Here is a 22,698-nt window from a genome sequence, read left to right on the forward strand (position 1 = left end):
TTACACAAACACACATGAGGAAAAAGGCTGTTCTCAGTGAGGGATCTCCAAGTTAGGTCAAATACAGATAGCCCGCTGAGTGAAGTTTTCCAGGGAATGCCATATAGTTCAAATTGTGACAATTATCTGTGGGACAGGGCTTTGGCTCTAAATCTGGTCTGATCCTTCCAATGACTTCAAGGTTGCTTTTTTTGAAAGCACACACACACCTGTAATTATAGAGTGTTGGTTTTCTCTTCAGTGAGGAGCTAAGAAGAGGGAGAAGGTAATCAATCTGGTAAGTTAAAATGCCATAATGCCTATTTTTCTTACCAACATTCAGCTATTTTTTTTCTTTTTAAAGGTTTTTAAATTGCTTTTTAGAGGAAGGAAGAGGGAGAGAGAGAAACATTGACATGAGATCAAAACATGGATCATTGCCTCCTACATGCCCCCCAGTGGGTATGGAGCGGAAACCCAGGCATGTGCCTTGACTGGGAATCTTGAATCAGCAACCTCTGGGTGTATGGACAATGCCCAACAAACAGCCACACTGGCCAGGGTTCAGCTATTTTCCATGACTAAATGTTCCCCTGCAGAGAAATATTCCAAGCCTTTGGTTAATTTCCAGTGTCATTAAAAAGTTGATTTTGAAAGTTTGTTATTCTTACTAGTATTTCTTTTATATATGGGAAAGGATTTTCAGAGATCTTTACTGTATTATTTTCTCTGAACCCATTCTCATGGTCTTTTTAAAAGATTTAACTAATAAAAAATATTTTGTATACTTACTCATGTGGCTACTATTTGTGCTGTTCTCTATTCCCTACATTGATTCATATTTGAATATATACTTTTCCTTCTGCATGAAGGACTCCCTTTAATGTTTCCTTTAGTGTGAGTTGGCTTATGATGAATATTTTCAGATCTGTGTATTTGAAACTTTCTTTTTTGCCTTCCTTTGCTAATGATTTAGGTTTTCAAATAGATATTAAAATAGAAAGAAATAACCTTATAGAAAAATTCTATGAATTTTAAAACATATTAATTTGAATAATCATTTATATACAATCTGGGCACAGGATAGATTCACTATTCCATAAAACTCCATCATGCTATTGCTTCTTTTTATGTTTCTGCTCTCCCATATATTCTTATTATTCGTGGGAACTACTTGTCTTTTCTCCCTTGCTGTTTTTTGTTGTTGTTGTTGTTGTTGTTGTTGCTTGTTTGTTTTCAAAATGTCATCATATAAATGGAATCATACAGTATGTAAAGTTTTGAGACTGGCTTCTCTGATACAGCATTATGTCTTAGAGATTCAAGTTGTTGAATATGTGATTTCAACAATGGGTTTTTTTCTTTTAAATCTCAATTTTAATAAATTTTATTGAGACATAACTTACAATAAAATATAGCCATTTAAAATGTACAGCTCAATAATTTTTGATAAATGTATATACCTATGTAACCATGTTCATATAACCAATTTATTTTTATTACCCTTGTATACTCCTTTGTAGACATTTTTAAAAATCTTTATTGTTCAGATTATTACAGACGTCCCTCCTTTTCCCCCCCATAGCTACCCTCCACATGGTTCCCACCCCAACCCAGGTCCTCGTCTGTGTTCATAGGTAATGCATACATGCATATAAGATCTTTGTCTAATCTCTTCCCACAACCCCCCACACACCCCTTTCCCTCTGAGAATCGTCAGTCTGTTCCATTTCCATGCCCCTGATTCTATTACATTCACCAGTTTATTCTGTTCATCAGATTTTTTTATTCATTTGATTTTTAGATTCACTTGTTGATAGATATGTATTTGTTGTCACTTTGTTGTTCATAATTTTTTATCTTTACCTTTTTCTTCTTCTTCCTCTTCTTAAAGAATATCCTTCAGCATTTCATATAATACTGGTTTGGTGGTGATGAACTCCTTTAGTTTTTTCTTGTCTGTGAAGCTCTTTATCTGACCTTCCATTCTAAATGATAGCTTTTCTGGGTAGAGTAATCTTGGTTGTAGGTTCTTGCTATTCATCACTTTGAATATTTCTTGCCATTCCCTTCTGGCCTGATAGTTTCTGTTGAGAAATCAGCTGACAGTCGGATGGGTGCTCCCTTGTATGTAACTAACTGTTTTTCTCCTGCTGCTTTTAATATTCTCTCTTTGTCTTTTTCCCTTGACATTTTAATTATGATGTGTCTTGGTGTGGTCCTCTTTGGATTCCTCTTGTTTGGGGTTCTCGGCACTTCTTGGACTTGTAAGTCTATTTCTTTCACCAGGTAGGGGAAGTTTTCGGTCATTATTTCTTCAAATAGGTTTTCAGTATCTTGCTCTCTCTCTTCTTCTGGCACCCCTATAATTCGGATGTTGGTATGCTTGAAGTTGTCCCAGAGGCTTCTTACACTACCTTCATATTTTTGGATTCTTTTTTCTTTTTGCTCTTCTGGTTGGGTGTTTTTTGCTCCCTCGTATTTCAACTCTTTGACTTGATTCTTGGGATCCTCTTGTCTACTATTGAATCCCTGTATATTATTCTTTATTTCAGTTAGTGTGTGCTTAATTTCTGACTGGTCCTTTTTTATTTTTTGGTATTCTCACTAAGATCCTTGAAGGTCTTACTAAGTTCCTCGGAGGTTTCTAGAAGATTGCTGAGTAACCTTATAACTGTGGTTTTGAACTCTATATCCAGTAGTTTGCTTTCTTCCATTTCTTTCATTTGTGACATGGTTCTTTGTCTCTGCATTTTGGCTGCTTCCCTGTGTTTGTTTCTATGTATTGGGTAGCTGCTAAGTCTCCTTGAGTTGATAAAGTGGCCTTTGTGTAGTAGGTGTCCTATAGGGCCCAGTGGCTCAGCCTCCCCAATCACCTGAGGTGGACACTCTTGGTACACCCTGTTGTGGGCTGTGTGCACAGGGTTTTTGTAGTTGAGCCTTGATTGCTATTGGTATCACTGTGAGAAATTGACCTCCAGGCCAATTGGCTATGAGGACTAGCTGTGTCTACAATGTAAGAACTGCTGTGAAGGAGACAACCTTATGGGGCAGGACTTGCTTCAGTGGGGCTTTGGTGCTCACTGAGTCTGCCCCTTGAGTGTGTCACTTATGGAGTGAAGAGTTGTAATCCAGTATGGTCTCACACTGACCACTGGGTACACTGGCTCTTGGATCTCCAAGGAGGTGCAGAGTCAGCCACTGCCTGGGGCCAACCAGCAGGAGCTACAGAGAGATCTGCAGATTCCTCCTCTTTGTATCGGGTTTGCAGGTGCCCAGATGAGGCCCAGCTGTGAAGCAAGGCAGGCCGGTACTGGTACGGCCTTGGGCCTTCTTTTGATAGCTTTAGGGCTCCCTGACCCAGCTGCAAGCTTGTTTGACAGATTTTAGGCTGAGGAAGGACAGTGCATTCATATGCAAAAACAGCTGCTGTGCAGCTTGGGTGGGGTTGTAAATTGGGTAGAGCGGGGTCTCAGGGAATCTCCAGGGCGGAGGAAACAGCAATGGCTGCCAGTAAGCCCTGTACCAGGGAGGTCCCAGCACAGCAACAATGACTGTTGCGAGCACCTCCATCTGGAAGAAAGCCACCCCTGCGTTTCTGCCCTGATGTCAGACAGTCCAGTTTCTCCCCTTATCTGTCTGGGTCCCCCGGAGCCTCACCCAACACTTGAGCTCAGAGCAAGTGGGAGCTTTTATCTCCCTCTCGATTAAAAAAGTGGCACACCCGGGTGACAGCCCATTCCATGCCTCCGCACTTTCTACCAGTCTCAAAGTGCTTTCTTCTTTACCTCTCTAGTTGTAGTACTTCCACTTAGCCACCTTTACCATGGTTCTGGATGATAGTTGTTATGTATTTTACTTCTAATTTTGATATGGTTGTGGGAGGCAGCAAGTACAGGTGTTTACCTATGCCGCCATCTTGGTTCTTCCGTTGTAGACATTTTTCAACCCCATGCCCATTTCCAAACTACTTCTGATCTGCTTCCTGGTTTTCTTGTTTTGTTTTTTCTAGAATTTCATATTACAATATGTACTCTTGTGTCTGGTTTCTTCCCATAACATAATGTTTAATATTCATCAATATTGATATCTATATCAGTAGTTCATCTTTATTGCTGAGAAATATTTAATTGCATGGTAATATACTGTAGGTAATAATTTAGGGAGCTTTTATATTTTTATTCTTTTAAAAATAGTACTGTACTTTTGTTTTAATTAGGTGTAATAAAGTGTAGTACATTATGTAATGAAACTTCATTTCATTTATACTATTTAAAAATTTTAATTATTATGTTGTAATTATTTTTTACCTAGCTTTTTAAAATTTAAGTTTAGCAAGATTAAAAAAAAACCACACATATATTGCCCTGTCCGAGTAGCCCAGTTGGTTAGAGCATTGTCCTGATATGCTAAGGTGGTGGGTTCCATTCCTGGTCGAGGCACATACAAGAATCAACCAATGAATGCATAAATAAGTAGTATAACAAATTGATATTTCTCTCTCTAAAATCAATAAGTAAGTTAATAAATTAAAAGTACATATAAGTATATTACAATAATTTGTTGATTCTAGAATGTGAAATTTAAATTAGAATTTTAATGAGCATTAAGTTTTTAAAATTAAGTTTTATTTTACCCAATAGCATAAAATACTGCCTACTTGGTTTTATTTCAATTATTAGTTGCTTTCTTTTACTTTTCCTGAACTATATGAGGCTGAAGGTATAAGTGAATTTTTTTGTCTGTTGTTTTTGTTTAGCATTTTGTCTCAGGATTTTTCCTACATAGGATTTTTCATTTTTTGAAAATTAAATTAATGAGAACTATTTATTTTGACAGGCCTTTGGAAATGCAAAGACAGCTCATAATAATAATTCAAGTCGTTTTGGCAAGTTTATTCAAGTAAATTACCAAGAAACAGGCACTGTACTTGGGTAAGTAGCAATGTCAGGCTTTGGAGCATGTTTATATTTTCACTAGGGGCCCAATGCACAAAATTCGTGCAAGGCTAGGCCTTCCTTCCTCTAGCTGCTGGCACCGGCTTCCCTCTGGCACCAGGGACCCAGGCTTCCCTCAGGCCCTGGCTTCGTTTGGAAGGACGTCCGGTCTAATTAGCATATTACCCTATTGTTATTATAGATGATTGTTTCTTTCTAAGCCATGGGTTGTTCATTTGCTCTTTAATGAGAATAGTGACACTGGGAAGCAGATTTTTTTTTGTTAATCCTCATCCAAGGATATTTTCCCATTGATTTTTAGTGAGAGTGGAAGAGAGAGGGAAAGCCAGAGAGAAACATTGATGTGAGAGAAGCACACCAATTGGTTGCCTCCTGCATGAGCCCTGACCAGGGCCTGGGCCGGGGAGGAGCCTGCAACCAAGGTATGTGCTCTTGATCGGAATCGAACCCGGGACCCTTCGTTTGCAGGCTGATGCTCTATCCACAGAGCCAAACCAGCTAGGGTGGGAAGCAGATTTTTAAAGCGTTTTTTCTTTTGGAATCTAAGGAATAAAATAAACTGATGAACAAAATAGATCCAGAGCCATGGAAGAATGGAACAGACTGAAAAATCTCAGAGGGAAGCGGGTAGGGGGTTCGGGAAGAGATTAACCAAAGAATTTATACACATATATGCATATCCCATGGACACAGATAATAGTGTCGAGAAGGCCTGGAGATGTGTGGGAGTGAGGTCAAGGGGATCAATGGGGGAATAAAGGGGATATTTGTAATACTTTCAACAGTAAAGATAAATTTAATAAAAACGTTATAGGGAAGAAATGAGCTGAGGCGGGGCGGCTTTAGCTTGCTGGGAAGTGAGGTTTGGTGGGTTAGCTGCCTATGCCCATTTCTTCCCTGGTTGACCATCTCATGGGGTCCTTTAGAGTTTAGGAGATTCATGCCTGTGGGGGAGAAGAAAGCAAATGGGAAGGTATCAACACGCTACTGGGATGGAGAGCACTCGAAAAGGTGGTATTTTTATCTTGGGTCTATTTGTTGACTTACTACTCAAGATGAATATTTTTTTGGTCATTATTGATGTAAGAGAAAGTTGAACCTTTTTAGGTAGTCACTTAACATAGAGGACTAGTCACTGAATTTCATTTATAGAATGAGAAAATAAACATCAGCCATTTCTAAGTCATTAAACTGTCTTAAGAATCAAGGAATATATATAACTAGAGGCCCATTGCACGAAGACTCGTGCAATAGACCTTCCGTCACCTGGCTGCTGGCACCAGTTTTCCTCCGGCACTGGGGACCCAGGCCTTGGCTCTGGCCTCCCGCTGCTCCGATCGGTCCCCCGGCGGGACTCGTGAGTGTCTCCTCCCGCACCTCCGGCTGGCCCAGTTGGTCCCCCCTCAGCAGCGGCCGATCGGGACTTATGAGTCCCGCCCCCCCGTGCCTTCCGCCTGCCTGATCGGCCGCCCCGAGTCCCTCCGCTTGCGCCTCCCACCGGCCCGATCAGTCCCCCCTCAGCAGCGGCTGATCCGGCCGGCGGGAGGCGCGGGGGGCGGGACTCACGCGATTGGGGGTGGGGCAGTGTGTGGGGCTGCCATCTTTGCTGGGTTAATTTGAATAGCGCCCTGATTGGCTGTGGACATAGCGAAGGTACAGTCAATTAGCATATTACTCTTTTATTAGGTAGGATGGTACTTTGTAAGTTATAAAGCAATATACTCAACTTTACCAATTAGCAACCTCTCCAACAACCCAATCATAAATACTAGGAAAGAGCAGCCAGATGTGACTGCATCCTGCTTTTATGAGTAAAAGTACCAAGTGTACCTTTGAAAACTAACATTCCTCATCTCAGGAAAGGAATGAGCTATGAAACTTGTTAGCCATTGCAGAATAATTTATCCTTGTTTTTGCTTTTGTTTTTTTGGGGGGAGGGTGTAAGATTACACATAGTGTTGGTCAAAAAGTTTAAATCTAAATGCAGAAGCATTTGAGATCTTGCTCCCCAGCATATATCGTCAACTTGACTCAAATAAACTCATATAAATAATTACATACATACATACATACAAAAAGTAAAGTGATAACACAAGCATAATCAAAATAGCATAAAAAGTACAGATCAATCTCACTTATTAATATAGATACCTCTATTTTATAAGTGGAGAAATTAATACTCAAAGATATGATGCAGGGTAGGTATAAGAATTTAACACACTAGTTTGTTAGTTTCCCTTTTTTCATTTTAGACCAATAAAACCCGGTTTCAGTAGTTTAGATTAGAGGTAATAATGCTACTTCAGAAGAAGTGATAAATTTTAATTACTGGTGATAGTGGTGACACTTTGCAAAGAAGGTACATTTGAGCTTAGTTTTAATGAATTGAATCTGCTAGACAGAGAGGGAATAGTCTACAGAATTAGAAGTGGAAGGAAGACCGTGAACAATATATTCAGGAGTGAATATCATTCTTGAGGGAATAGCCTGTATTTGGGAGTGGCTGAAATACAGAGCTTGCTATGGGAGGGAACTGAGGGAAATAAAAGCTTAAGAATCAGATTTTGACCCCAAAGAGGTTTATGCTAAATAATTTGGATTCCGTAGTCTAAAGCTTTTATATTTGTAGAATTCCTTTTTCTTGTTAGAGCTTAACTGATTGCTCCAATTTGGGGAAGAGGTATTGAAGCTTTGAAGGACACAGACTGGATAAAGATAATAACATCAGAAATACAATTCATGTTTAAGTTCCTTATTACTTTCAGGATAAATTCCTTTCTTCTGGCACACCATATGTTTTTCCTTCTTGATCTAGTCCACTTGCCTGTCTTATTCTCTAGCCATGTTAAGTATCTTCCCTGAAGTTGATAGGTTTCCTTCTTTTATGCCTTTATATAAAGGCAGTTCTCCTGGTCTTATTTTGGGCAGTCTTTCAGATTTCAGAGGCATTTACTCATTTACTAGGTATATTTAATGAATGTTTACTATGCGCTATATATTCAACCTCTGTGGGAATTCTTCCTTACATCCTTTTCCCTTCTTGGATTCAATCTTATGTGTACCTCCTAGTACATCTATAATTGGTCATTGTTCTATTATAAACCCAATCAACTCAGTATGATAGCTGCTAATTTACTTATTTCCTCCACTATTTTGTAAGCCCTTTGGGAATAGTAATGTATCCTGTATTTCCATATTTGAACAATGCTTAGCACAGTGCACAATTAATGAATACTTACTGAGTAAATCAGTAAATAATAATTGATTTCAGAATGTGGCAATAGCATTAATATGTAAAGAATGTATATCTTTGAGTCTTACTTAGTAGTCTGGCCAAAGTATGATATTTGAAATAATGTATAGTATGGTAGATGAGCCTGGAAAGAAAGTAAGGTCTGTGTTATGGGAAGTTCTTATGTGCCATGTTTTGAACTTCTGGCTTTATTTTGCTTTATTGAAAGCAAAACAAAACAAAAAAAGATTTATGAGTTATGAGTTTATGAACCAAACATGGATAACAATATCCTTACACATTTACTAATGGTAAATGTACTAAAATGATCTGGATAGCCTTCTTTATACTTTTTCATCTTTTCTTAAAAAATATTTGTCTACCTTATATTAATTATATTAACCAATTTTATTTTTCTTCTAGTGCCTATGTTGAAAAATATCTACTGGAGAAGTCCAGACTCGTTTATCAAGAGCATAATGAACGGTACATATTTTCATTTGTATAATTAGATCAAGTTAACATTTGTATAATGCTTATTGACTTTTAGGATCTTTGTATATTATGATCTTTAATTTAGTTTATACCATGCATAGCTTTACATATAATTGCCATTTCTGTCATGGACAGAACAGTGCACTTTTTCTGAGGCTGCTAGGAGATTATTTTTTTTTTAAATCCTCACCCAAAGATATGATTTATGGATTTTAAAGAGAATTAAAGGAGAGAAAGAGAGGGGTGGGGTGGGGGAGAGAGAGAGAGAGAGAGAAACATTGCAGTAGAGAGTAATGTCAATCGGTTGCCTCCCGTCTGCTCCCCAGTCGGGGATTGAACCCACAACCTAGGTATGTGTGCTGACTGGGAATCTGAACCTGCAACCTTTTTGGTGTATATGACAACACTCCAACCGAGCCACCTGGCCAGGGGCTGCTAGGAGATTTTTAAAATGGGTATATAGAACTGTTGTCCTTTCTAAATTCTAGGCAAACTATCAGAATAGGAAAACAGTGGTTATCTTTGTGTGCTTTGTGAGCATTGTGCCTTTGGAACATTTTCCATGTCTTAGTGTCTTTTCTTTAACTTGGGGCGAGCAGGCCAGCAGGGAAGGGCAGTTGGGGGCCATCAGGCCAGCAGGGGAGGGCATTGGGGGCAATCTGGCCGGCAGGGGAGCAGTTAGGTGTCAATCAGGCCGGCAGGGGAGCAGTTAGGGGGTGATCAGGCTGGCAGGCAGAAGCGGTTAGGATCAATCAGGCAGGCAGGCAAGCAGTTAGGAGCCAGCAGTCCTGGATTGTGAGAGGGATGTCTGGGTCCCAGATTGGAGAAGGTGAAGGCCGGCTGAGAAACACCCCCCCCCCACCTGTGCACGAATTTCGTGCACCAGGCCTCTAGTCTATATATAGATATAAAAGGCTAATATGCAAAGTGTTCCCTTGGGAGTTTGACCGGGAGACCGGGAGTTCGACCGGGAGACCGGGAGTTCGATCGCTTGCTATGATGTGTGCTGACCACCAGGAGGCGGTGCGGCCCTGGTTGCTGGCATTGAAGTATATCTGCTTGGTTAGCTAATGATTAAAAAGAGATTTCCTTAAGTGCTTGGAAATAGTAAGTTTGACATATCTTTCACAATCAGGTAGGCATTTTACTAGTATAATTCTGCCTTCACCTTTACTTTCTGCTTGTGCAGACCATTAAGATTAGCTGGAAGTGAGAGCTTAGTGCTTCTTCTGGTATTTGCAGAGCTGGCATGTAGTCCTGAGCATGTGCACAGCTTTATGTATGTGCATGGTCATCTAGATTCTCAGCAATATATTGGAGCTTTTCAAAGACTTGGTGGAGATTCACAGAGTTTTCCTTTAAATTTTTGGTTAGCCTATTTTTTGCCCCAACATTTATCCACTGCTTCAGACAATAACATATTAAAAATTTACCTATAATTCTTTTCTACAAATGCCCCTGGGGAAAAGATTTTCACACTTGGTTTACTTTGGGTCAGGTCAAATAAGGACAATTTTCAACATTGGTTTCTTCCAGACAGTTCAGATAATGATATTTCTTATGGAACGAGGCTCTCCTTTGGAGACTGCCAGGCTTCGGTGTTGACCAGGATTGTAAACTGTTGGCTTTGAAGGCTACCATAGATCTGGCAAGCAGCAGGTAGAATAGGACAAGTTAAAAGGCCACAAGCTTACTGGTTTTACTGAGTTTCAGCCATTTCTCTTATGTAAACACTCCCTGGATTGCTGTAAACCTGTTAACTTCCAGAGTTCTAAAAAGTTGATTTTTGACAAATTTGCTAAGTATTAAATTGATTTATGAACGAGAGAATTTTCAGACATTATAACTTTGCCATATTCTTGCCTTCACCCCTCTGCTTTGAATTCAACAGCCAAAACATTATTTTATTTTATAGTACTTAAATATTGAGTTTATCACCTTTGTATTAAAAAATGAAGCAAAGCTGAAACATTTTAGTAATTAATGTTTGCTTTTTCCCCCAGTTAATGATAACCATAGGTGCATTATAAAGCCATGCTTCTTGTTTCCAACAGGAACTATCATGTATTCTATTACCTCCTGGCAGGAGCAAGTGAAGAAGAGAGACTAGCATTCCATCTTAAACAACCAGAAGAATATCATTATCTTAATCAGGTAAGCATCAATGAAAAGTATTTTCAAATATAGGGCATTATTAAATTTTAGCTCTTAGTAACAGGTTTTTTTAAAAAGTACTTTGCTTTCCAAATCTGGTAATGGATATTAACTAGTATTTCCAAACATGCAATCTAAAAATTTGTGTGATGTTGTTCTCAAATTTAAAAATTATTACTCTCATGAGTTTTAAAAGATTAGTTATATGTGTGCCTTTTGCTTTTTTTGAGACTCTTTAAGAAAATAATAAACTATTTATAGGTATCTCCATGTTAGAAAAATGGGTTACTGTCTCAAAAGTAATTTACCTTTTACAGACCTCCCATGTTAAATGATACTAATGCTTCCCTGCCCAGGTTGCTTAGTTGTTTAGAGCATCGTCCCCATATACCAAGGTTCAGTTCCAGTTTGATCTTCCATCAGGGTGCAAACTAGAAGCAACCAATGAATTAAAAAATAAGTGGAACAACAAATCGAGGTTTCTCTCTTTTCTTCCTCCTCTCTCAAGTCATTAAAAAAAATCCTCCTATCTAATAAAAGAGTAATATGCAAATCATTACTCCGCTACACTCACAAGCCATGCCCACCAGCCACGCCCACCAGACAATCAGAAACAAACATGCAAATACACCCAACCAAGATGGCGGCGATCAGAGCCAGCTGGGGTCCCCTGCAGGCGATCGGAGCCAGCTGGGGGTCCCTGCCTAGGGCCCGAGCCTCAAACAGAGGCTTGCGGCCTTGGCTGGGGGTGGAGCAGGGCGAATGGACCCAGCTGGGGGTCCCTGTCTAGGGCCCGAGCCTCAAACAGAGGCTTGTGGCCTTGGCTGGGGGTGGAGCAGGGCGATTGGAGCCAGCTAGGGGTCCCTGCCCAGGGCCTGAGCCTCAAACTGAGGCTTGCGGCCTTGGCTGGGAGTGTAGCGGGGGTGATTGAGCCAGCTGGGGGTCCCCTGCCAAGGGCTGGAAGCTTTAGGCCTTGGCAGGGGCGGAGCCAGAGATCGGAGGAGATAGGTGTGAACTACAGAGGAAACACCTTTTCTGACCGCTCATTGGCTAAGCTCCCTGTATGCCACTGGTAATATTCTTAGTAACTTAGGTATAAGAATCCAGAAAGGTGATCTAGGGCTTTTCCACCACACTCCTGGGGAAAAAAATGAAGGTCCGCTGCTGGAGGGCTAAGAAATGTCATAACCTGCCCTACACGGTTTGGCTCAGTGGATAATGCCTAGGTTTGCCAACTGCAGAGTCCAGGTTAGATTCTGATCAAGGGCATGTACCTAAGTTGCAGGCTCCTCCCTGGCTGGGGCCCAGATCAGGGCTCATGCAGGAGGCAACCAATCAAAGTATTCCTCTCACTTTGATGTTTCTCTCTGTCTTTCCTTTTCTCTTCCACATTCTCTAAAAGTCAATGGAAACATATACTCAGGTGAGGATAAAAAAGAAAAAAGAAAAAGAAATGTCATATCCTATGAAAGACACATCTTGAAAATGCCTAAAGAAAGCTGTCATTTTCTCTTGGTGAAGGGACTGGAGTCCGTGTTGATGAAAACACCTTGGTGGCTGTGGTGACTGGCAGTGGCTCCAGCAGCGGGGTGATGGGGCTGGTGCCTTTCCCTGATCAGCCCAGTTGTCTCCCACAAAGGGAGGCCAGACTGCGGCTTAGGCCCGCTCCCTAAGCCGTCAGTAGGACATCCCCTGATGGCTCCCAGTATGTGAGAGGGGGCAGGCTTGGCTGAGGAAACCCCCACCCAGTGCATGAATTTCATGCACCGGGCCCCTAGAGTGTGTGTGTGTGTGTGTGTGTGTGTGTGTGTGTGTGTGTGTGTATATACATATATATATATATCCTATCCTATCTAATAATAGACAAATATGCAAATTGACCATACCTCTGACACACCCACAAGCCACGCCCACCATCCAATCAGAGCGAGCATGCAAATTAACCCAAACCAAGATGGTTACAGCCACAGAGAGCAAGGTTTCCTAGGTAACAGGAAGCCAAGCTTTCTGCCTGCCCTTGCCAGGCCTAAGCCTCCACTCAAGCTACAAAGTTTCAATTATAGAAGGTAAACAAATTCAAACAAATGGCAGCAGAATGGAGCTTGAGAGAGCAGGCCGGGGTTGCCGCCGGCAACAGGGGAAGCAAAGCTTTCTGCATACCCTGGCTGGGCCCACCCGCTTAAGGCAACAAAGTTTCAATTATAACCCCAATACAAATGGCTGCCGGCCTCGGAGGGAGCCCCAGGCTTGGCTCTGCTCCAGGCTACAAAGTTTCAATTGTTGAAAGAAAATAAATTCCAGATACCAGGGCCTCTGCTTGGGTTGCCAGGGGGCGTGGCCGGCCTGCAAACCACCACAGGCCCCTCGCTCAGGCTGCCCCACACCCCAAGGGAACCCCCACCTGATCCAGGACACCCTTCAGGGCAAACCAGCTGGCCCCCACCCCTGTACCAGGCCTCTATCCTATCTAATAAAAGAGTAATGTGCAGATTGATCATCACTGCAACACACAATATAGCTGCCCCCATGTGGTCAAAGATCCTGCTCCCATGTGGACATAAGATGGCCACCACAAGATGGCCAGCAGGAGAGGGTAGTTGGGAGGCACCCGGCCGGCAAGGGAGGGCAGTTGAGAGGGACCAGGCCTGCAAGGGTGGGCAGTTGGAGGTGACCAACCCTGCAGGAGAGGGCAGTTAGGGGTGACCAGGCCGGCAGAGGAGGGAAGTTGGGGGCAAACAGGCTGGCAGGGGAGCAGTTAAGCATCAACCAGGCTGGCAGCGGAGTGGTTAGGGGGTGATCAGGCTGGCAGGCAGAAGCGGTTAGGGGCAATCAGGAAGGCAGGCAGGCAAGCAGTTGGGAGCCAGCAGTCCTGGATTGTGAGAGGGATGTCCGACTGCCCGTTTAGGGATCCGACTGCCCACCGGGATCGGGCCTAAACGGGTAATCGGACATCCCTCAAGGGGTCCCATATTGGAGAGGGTACAGGCTGGGCTGAGGGACAACCCCCCTCCGTGCACGAATTTCGTGCACCGGGCCTCTAGTATATATATATATATATATATATATATATATATATATATATATATATATATATATATGTATATATATATTGTTAAATGATACCAATGCTTAATGCTTGAACTTTGCAAGGGATTACTTGAGATTTCATTTGCATGTTTTGAAGTCTAATACATACCACTCTCTGCATGATACTATGATACTGACTTAAGGTATTATTATTTTTAGTAGGGGCCCGGTGCACGAAATTCGTGCACTCGGGGGGGGGGTATCCTCAGCCCAGCCTGCCACCTCTCACATACTGGGAGCCCTAAGCCGCAGTCTGGCCTCCCTTGTGGGAGACAACTGGGCTGATCAGGGAAAGGCACCAGCCCCATCACCCCGCTGCTGGAACCACTGCCAGTCACCGCAGCCACCAAGGTGTTTTCATCAATACAGACTCCAGTCCCTTCACCAAGAAAAAATGACAGCTTTCTTTAGGCATTTTCAAGATGTGTCTTTCATAGGATATGACATTTCTTTTTCTTTTTTTCTTTTTTTATCCTCACCTGAGTATATGTTTCCATTGACTTTTAGAGAATGTGGAAGAGAAAGGGAAAGACAGAAAGAAACATCAAAGTGAGAGGAACACTTTGATTGGTTGCCTCCTGCATGAGCCCTGAACTGGGCCCCAGCCAGGGAGGAACCTGCAACTTAGGTACATGCCCTTGATCAGAATCTAACCTGGACTCTGCAGTTGGCAAACCTAGGCATTATCCACTGAGCCAAACCGTGTAGGGCAGGTTATGACATTTCTTAGCCCTCCAGCAGCGGACCTTCATTTTTTTCCCCAGGAGTGTGGTGGAAAAGCCCTAGATCACCTTTCTGGATTCTTATACCTAAGTTACTAAGAATATTACCAGTGGCATACAGGGAGCTTAGCCAATGAGCTGTCAGAAAAGGTTTTTCCTCTGTAGTTCACACCTATCTCCTCCGATCTCCGGCTCTGCCCCTGCCAAGGCCTAAAGCCTCCAGCCCTTGGCAGGGGACCCCCAGCTGGCTCTGATCGCCCTGCTCTACCCCCAGCCAAGGCCTCAAGCCTCTGTTTGAGGCTTGGGCCCTCGGGCAGGGACCCCCAGCTGGCTCTGATCGCCTGCAGGGGACCCCAGCTGGCTCCGATTGCCTGCGGGGTACCCCAGCTGGCTCCAATCTTTCCCTCTGATCTTCGGCTCCAATCACCCAGTTCCGACCATTGCCACTCTATGAGGCTGCAGCCATCTTGGTTGGGTGTATTTGCATATTCGCTTCTGATTGTCTGGTGGCCGTGGCTTGTGAGTGTAGCAGAGTGATGATTTGCATATTACTCTTTTATTAGATAGGATAATTTAGTGAATGATCCTGTTAAACACTCAATATGAAATGTATCAAAGGAAGTGACTTAGAAAATTCCGGTCTTCCTTGAAACTCACATTATACTCCCAAACTTCCATAATAAATACTAATTATCACAACTTTTTATTACATTGATTTCACTAAGTTTATTACTTCGCATATTAGCAAAAATTCTAGGACCAACATTAATGGAATTGGTATGATAGTACATCAATGGCCTCCTCTTATTATTTTAATTTTTTGAGGCAAAAATATGTATGGAAAGACATTCCTTTATGGTAATTAAAAATCCTTATGAAGTTTTTGTAAGCAAATTGACGCTTTGATAATGGCTCAAAGATTGTAGTATGTATTTAGGGTTATGAAAGAAACATCTTAGACTTTTCTGAAGAAAAAGCCTGCTGTATAGCTGGTAATTCTTAATTTTGAAGCGACATTGAAATAACTTTGAGTTGATATATTGAGAAATGTGAAATTATTAAAAATATCACTTCCTGATATAATACTAGGCACTTGTCATATATAGAATTAAGTAGCATTTTTTACAAAAAAACATTGATGGGGCTTCTGATTTCACCCCCTCCCCTGTTTAAACTATTTACATTATATTTGGGTAATTAAATATTTTCCTTTTTAAAAAGTAGTAATTGCCCATAAATGAGCTGATAGTTGTTAATATTAGAGAAATTCAGAGTTACTATTCTTCCAGATTTTTTGTATTTGGTGGCCATGCCATATGTATTCTTGTCATTAGGTCAGTATTCATAAAATAGGAGACTCAGTATTAATAAAAATCTTAGAGTCACTGGACAATAGTAGGTATCTTACCTAACAATAGACAAACATGTAAATTGACCGTACCTCAGCTATGCCCACCAGCCAATCAGGAGGGAATATGAAAATTAGAAGGACAAAGATGGCGGCCGCCCAGCTGCTCCAGGTGTGGAGTGGCCAGGCGGGGCAGGACGCCTGCTATGAGAGGGAGGGCGGGGGGCAAAGGGATCTACAGGAGCAGCACTCGACGAAGACTGCAGACTCCGGAATCTGCAGCAAAGACGGCAGACTCTGACTGGAGTCAGCAGCGAAGCAGCGAAGACGAAGATGGCAGACTCCGGCCGGTGTGAAGGCCTAGGTCCCGGGTGCTGGTGGAAAACTGGTGCTGGAAGCCAAGGGAAGAAAGGCCTATTGCACAAATCTCTTCATGCAACAGGCCTCTAGTCTATACTAATAAAAGGGTGATATGCTAACTAGACTGGATAGACCGGAAGTCTTCCGGATGTCCTTCCGGACAAAGCTGTAGCGGCTGCGAGGGCTGAGGAGGGCCGGCAGCTACAGCAGCTGGCAGTGGCAGTAGAAGCGGGGTGATGGGGGTGGCGCCTTCCCCTAATTGGCCCAGTGGGGAGTGGGCCTAAGCCATCAGTAGGACATCCATGAGGGCTCCTGGACTGTGAGGGGGGCATGCCGGGCTGAGGGGCCCCCCCATCCCCCAAGTGCACGAATTTTCGTACACCAGGCCTCTAGTGGTTATAATAATACTAGTAGCCCTGCACACAAATCTGTGCACCAGTAGCTCTCTGCAGGGCCTGGCCGCTTCGCGCCCGCTGCACAGAGGCTCTTTGCGGCCCAGAGGCCCATCCGTGGCCGGGCGCGGAATGCTTGCCTTGTTGCTGGGTCAGTGATGCAAGCGTTCGGTGCCCCAGCCTGGCCAGAGACCCATCCACGCCGGGCGCGGAACGCTTGCCTCATCGCCGCGGCGATGAAGCAAGCGTTCTTTCAGGCTGCTCATGCTGCCCGCTCTCAGCGGCTGCCCCCCCTGGGACTAGGGGACTCTGGCGGGGCTGAGAGGACTGGGTGCCGCCATCTTGTGGCTATGGGTGCCGTCATCTTTGTGACGGAGTGATGGTTAATTTGCATGTTACCCTTTTATTAGCTAGGATATGATCTCTCAGAATTGGAATGCTTACCTGGTTGTTTCTTGTTTTATGCTGCTATACAAAATAACTTTTTTTGGATAGCATCAGTGACATCTGAACACTATAAGAAATTATTAGAAAAGTGTAATAACTATTATTTCTACCTAACTAATCTGCCTTACTTTCAGATAACAAAGAAACCCCCCAGACAGAGCTGGGATGATTATTGCTGTGACTCTGAGCCGGTCAGTACAAGTACCTAAATACTCTGTGTTCCTATTAAGGGATCCTTATCTTGTTTATGAGCATCTATTTCACGACTTAGAAAGAAATCAGCTGACATACAAACGAGACTTAATGTTAAATTTCTTTCAATTGATATTATATGGTTTGTTGATTAAAAATCAGTTAATTTACTTTTTTACGATATTTTTCTGCTAACAGTTATATTTAGTATTTAATTTGACAAGTAATAAATTGATTGCATTCCTGATTTCAGCATTGATCTGGATCCTTATGAACAACAGGGGATTTTTCCTTGACATTTTTTTTCCAAAAATTTTTAGTGGTTTAATTACTCACATGAGTAGTATTTATTATTTATTTTTAAAAGTTACATCCTTCCTGTTTTATGTGTCAGTTAGCAGTCTACATCTGAATGCATGTGTAATTTTTCTGATTTTTTAATAGCAAGGAGGGCTATATTTATATTTTATGCTTTATATTATTTCATGTTTTAAATTGAGTGATTTAAGGGCATATAGCATATAAAATGATAAGGTAAATTTAGCTTTATTTATTATATTTTATAAGGACAAGTTTATAATCATATGAAAGACACAAAATAATCTTTTTCCTTCCCTTTAGTTTGCAGTTAGGTCAATGTAAAAGGCTGAAAACACACACTCATCTATATCTATTACTTAACTAATTAACTAATTTATTAACCAGTCCTTTTGGAAACATAAAATATCTTAGTCCTTGCTTTAAATAACCAGCATTTTAATTCTTATTGCATGTGATAAGAAACTCCACTAATTACAAAACTAGCTTATTTCAGAGTTGAAAAAGATCAGTAATTATGGACATGAATTTTTCCCTTCAAAGTTTAATTGCGTTAGCATTTTCTAATAAGTCAAGTAATTTAACATTTTGGAAAGTAAATTTTAGACATTTAAATGTATAGATTCTGATGAATTTTAGTAGAAAAATTTTATGCTGTTTTGCCACTGTTGAGAGGCTTCTGTTTTTCACTTATTATACCATTGGGAAGTAGGGAAGAGACCTAGAAACTGATGGCCAATATAAGACTTGATTTCCTATGCAGAGTTTATAGTAAAATTGTGAATAGATCTGCTATTCTTTAGATAGTCTAAGTAATGCTTAAGAATTTGCGCTTCGAAGTAAACAGACCTACTAGTAACTTCAATACTGGCTCAACCACTTACTAGTTTTGAGAACCTGAGCAGGTCACTTAATTCTTTTGTTTCTATAATTTATTTAAGGTGTTAATAATGGTGTTTATCTTTTAGAGTGCTAAATCCCTAGTATAAGTGCACAGTGAATGTTTCCACCACTGCTGTCACCATTGGAATCATCATTATCCATTTTTCCTTTTGGAAGGATTTTTATAGCCTTATTCTCCTACTCCCTTAGCATTACTTTCATCACCACCATCCTGCTTCTGGTTTTCAAGTCCGTTATAGTTTGCAGTTTGGGTAGGATCTTTTGAATCTGTAATGTTTTCATTTCTTTCTATTTTACGTGTTTCTACAGCATAAAGACTCTTACTGCCATTCCTTGTGTGACAGTTTATACGTTTGTTGTAATTCCCTCAAATTTATCCTTTTTGGCTTTACTCCTTACCCTGTGCCAGTCCAATATAAGGTCTCTTCATGCTGAATATTTTTTTGTTGTTAATATATTTCATTGATTTTTTACAGAGAGGAAGGGAGAGGGATAGAGAGTTAGAAACATCAATGAGAGCGAAACATCTGTCAGCTGCCTCCTGCACACTCCCTACTGGGTATGTGCCCACAACCAAGGTACATGCCCTTGACTGGAATCGAACCTGGGACCCTTGAGTCCCCAGGCCGATGCTCTATCCACTGAGCCAAACTGGTTAGGGCTGTACATTGTTTTTTGCATACATTTTTCCATTTAAAAACCACTTTAACATCCATATTATATTTGATCATTATAAAACCCCTGGCTGTAAGTTAGTATGATTACCTTTCACCTGAGAAGCAATGGGGACTCAGAATTTAAGGGACTTCCCCCATGGTGGTGAAGGAAGTTAATAGTGTAACTGGGATTCCAATCGTGCTATGTTCTCGTTCTCTCTCTCTCTCTCTCTCTCTCTCTCTCTCTCTCTCTCTCTCTCCCTCTCTCCCTCTCTCCCTCTCTCCCTCTCTCCATCTCTCTCCCTCCTTCCCTCCCCCCACCCCCATAAATGAACTCCAGTATCTTTACTAATTCTCAAAATCAGTTATTATGACTTGTGTCCTGCACTATCAACTGTAGTTATAAAAAAGCATGATTTTCCAAATACCATTCTAAAAAATAAAGACAGCATAGAAAAAAATGTCCAATTTGGCTATACCATTCACTTTCCCTCATACTCATATTAAATGCCTACTATATGCCGCACTTATTGTGGGCACTTGTAAATGAGAAAGGGTTGGAAAAAAGGCTGATATCATAAAAGAACCATTTGGTATGTTTGTGCGGAGTGTGCACTAGCAAGTTATCAAGTAAGACTAGAGCTTGAGCTGAGTTGGACTGAGGAATTAGTTATCTTCTTTCAATGGAAAGGATTGTGATGGTTGTGGGTTAGTTCCCTGCCTTATTTTTTGAATCTTACCAGATCATTGTTCTCTCTATGACCTCCAACAGCTTTGTATTTTGGTGCCTGAAGGCTTTCCCCAGGACCCAGTTTTTGTGCTCTTTAGGCCTACAAATGAATTCACAACTCTTCTCCCCTTCTCTCCAGAAGTTTTCAGCTATGACTGATTGGGAGATGGGTCTATAAATTCTCCAGCTCCTTCACCTCTGTACTTTTATACTGTTTCTCAGAGATTCCTTTGGGATTAAACTCCAGTTACCCTCTGTGGTAACTACTTTAATATTGTACCCTATTCAGGCTACATTGCCTTTCCTATTTTATTTTTCCATCCCCCTACTACTTGTACTGAATCTTGATCTCAAGGTCTACTTCCATAGGAACCTAAATTAAGATAAGGATATTTCTGATCTGGTATATTAATCCATTCTTAGTTTTTCTAATATCTTTGTCATCAGAAAAACAGTTAAGTGCACGTTTTAAAAAATTGTGATTTTGGTGTTCACTGAGACAACTTTGTAATAAAGTTGATTCTGGATAACAGAAAATGTAAATGTATTTATATTTTAGTGCTTCTTTCAGTGTACTTTCTCAGTATTGTATATACATTGTAATATTCCTTTGGGAACAGACAAGAACACTGTCAATTACAAGAATCATTGCTATGTCATTGAGTTTACTCAAGTGGAAGCACAGAACCTCTCACCCCCTTATTGGTTATAGAGAAATGTTTATTAAATCATAAAATAAATGAGATTTTTGTGGTCTTGGAGGAAAGAAGCAAGAGCATTTTAAAAAGTTTTACTATAGGTAAAAATGTGTTAAAATTTTTTGGTGAGTAGGACATTGTCTTAAATGTATCTTAAAATTGCTTACCAAAAATGTTATAGGCAGAAAATGCATAGATTCTCAGAAAGAATTCTTACTGAAGTGAATTTAAAAATTTAAACTATGTCTAGATGTATTCATTAACTCATTCTTATAGTATCTGAAGCAGATTATACATGATAGATGCTTGATACTTAAAAAAAAAATGACACTTCATTTCTCAAAAAGGAGTGTTGCATTTAATTCAGTACTTATTTAATAATGCAATGATTATATATTTATTTCAATAATTACCCACTTTCTTCTCTGCCCTGACTTGATGCTGGAAATAATGAAATGAATACAGCAGATAACAATTTACTGAGTGTTTGATACAACATTCCTTCAGATAGGCATTACAAAAGTAAATACGTGTAAGGAGGTTTTTGACTATGTGAATGTAATGGACTCTGAGAACATACAATAAAGGGATTTATAGACTTAAGTGTACAGCCCTGGCTGGTGTGGCTCATTTGCCCCATGCACTGAGAGGTTGCAGGTTAGATTCCTGGTTAGGGCACTTGCCCAGGTTGTGGGCTGCAACCCCAGTAGGGGGCATGCAGGAGGAATGATTGACGTTTCTCTCTGTCCCTCTCCCTTTCTCTCTCTCTGAAATCAATAAACACATTAAAAAAACTAATCAAAGAAACATAGTAAAATAACTTAAAAAAAGACTTAAGTGTACAGTGTTAATGTTTTGGGGGGAACTGAAAGAGAAGGGTTACTCTGAAAAAGTAATATTTTTTATCTGGTAGTGTACACTTTTCTTTTGCTGATTGATTACCATATTTATATTACTTTATTTGGAGCTATTTATATTATATCTAAATATAACCGGAACATTTTTGTATCGTACAAATCTGTGCTCCACTTCTCAACTAAATTATTGGGTCTTCTAAAATTTATTCTGTGTCCAGGATCTAGTTCGGTGACTTGCCTATGAGTAGGCATTTATTAAGTATTTGTTGAATAATTGGCACTCGTTTGTGTAATTGAGCTCTTCTGGATGCTTTGGGTCTCTAAAACTCTTCAGAACCACTCAAAATAAAAATTGCTATCATAAGTTACTTTTGAGATTCTTGCCTTGGTGATTGTGAAAGGGAGAAAAAAACGTAACTTTATGGTATTTTGCTAAGTACTATGTATTTAGTTTGCATAAGATTAGAGGTTTAATGAATTTGACTGTGTCTAAGTATTTTATCAGCTCTAATTTTTATGCATAGGTGTACTTATCTAAAATTACTATATTTCTGAGTGGCTTATGTTAGTTTTCAACGGGTAATTTTTATTTCCCCCTCTTTTTTTTTTTTTAAAAAAAAACAAACCACAAACAGGATTGCTTCACAGTGGAGGGGGAGGATTTGAAGCATGACTTTGAACGCTTACAACTGGCCATGGAAATGGTAGGATTTCTTCCCAAGACACAAAGACAGTGAGTTTATTTATTGTGTTTTTATACCTTCAATAGAGGACAAATTATGATGTGTGTTTAAAAATTCCTCTTTCTTGGTCCTTTGAGACACTTTTATTATAGTCCTGATTTTAGTGCCTCTTCCTTCTTAGGTGTGGCTTAGAAAATTTACTTTTCTAAAAGACTTGTTTTGAATTGCTTTTTTGTTAAAAATTCTTTGAGATACTTTCAAAATCAGTTGAAAGCAGGAGCACTTCTTCCTGTACAACTTCTATTTATAAACATTTGCATAGAATTGCAAAAGTTTCTGGTGGCCCTGAAGCCTCTTCATGAACCTTATGTAAACACTGTTGCTTTATAACACTATTTTTATAGCTTCTTATTTTCTATATCATTGATCTCTAATCTTATTAAAGCTCACATACCTATCAGTAAAAAATAATTTTCCATATATTTAC

The 22,698-nt window shown here is 40.6% G+C and overlaps 1 protein-coding gene across 10 annotated transcripts in view; it reads left to right on the forward strand.

Moving 5' to 3' along the window:
- Positions 1 to 22,698, forward strand: part of MYO9A (myosin IXA) — a 345,415-nt gene that overhangs the window by 78,058 nt on the left and 244,659 nt on the right. For all 10 annotated transcript variants that reach the window (XM_079787689.1, XM_079787686.1, XM_079787691.1 and 7 more), the window contains 5 exons: positions 4,819 to 4,913; positions 8,593 to 8,655; positions 10,719 to 10,818; positions 17,309 to 17,365; positions 22,164 to 22,261. In XM_079787689.1, coding sequence (XP_079643815.1) covers positions 4,819 to 4,913; positions 8,593 to 8,655; positions 10,719 to 10,818; positions 17,309 to 17,365; positions 22,164 to 22,261 — 413 coding nt within the window. The remainder of the gene's footprint in view (positions 1 to 4,818; positions 4,914 to 8,592; positions 8,656 to 10,718; positions 10,819 to 17,308; positions 17,366 to 22,163; positions 22,262 to 22,698) is intronic.

Source organism: Cnephaeus nilssonii (genome assembly GCF_951640355.1).
Source record: "Cnephaeus nilssonii genome assembly, chromosome: 1".
In the NCBI taxonomy this organism is placed as follows: domain Eukaryota; kingdom Metazoa; phylum Chordata; class Mammalia; order Chiroptera; family Vespertilionidae; genus Cnephaeus; species Cnephaeus nilssonii.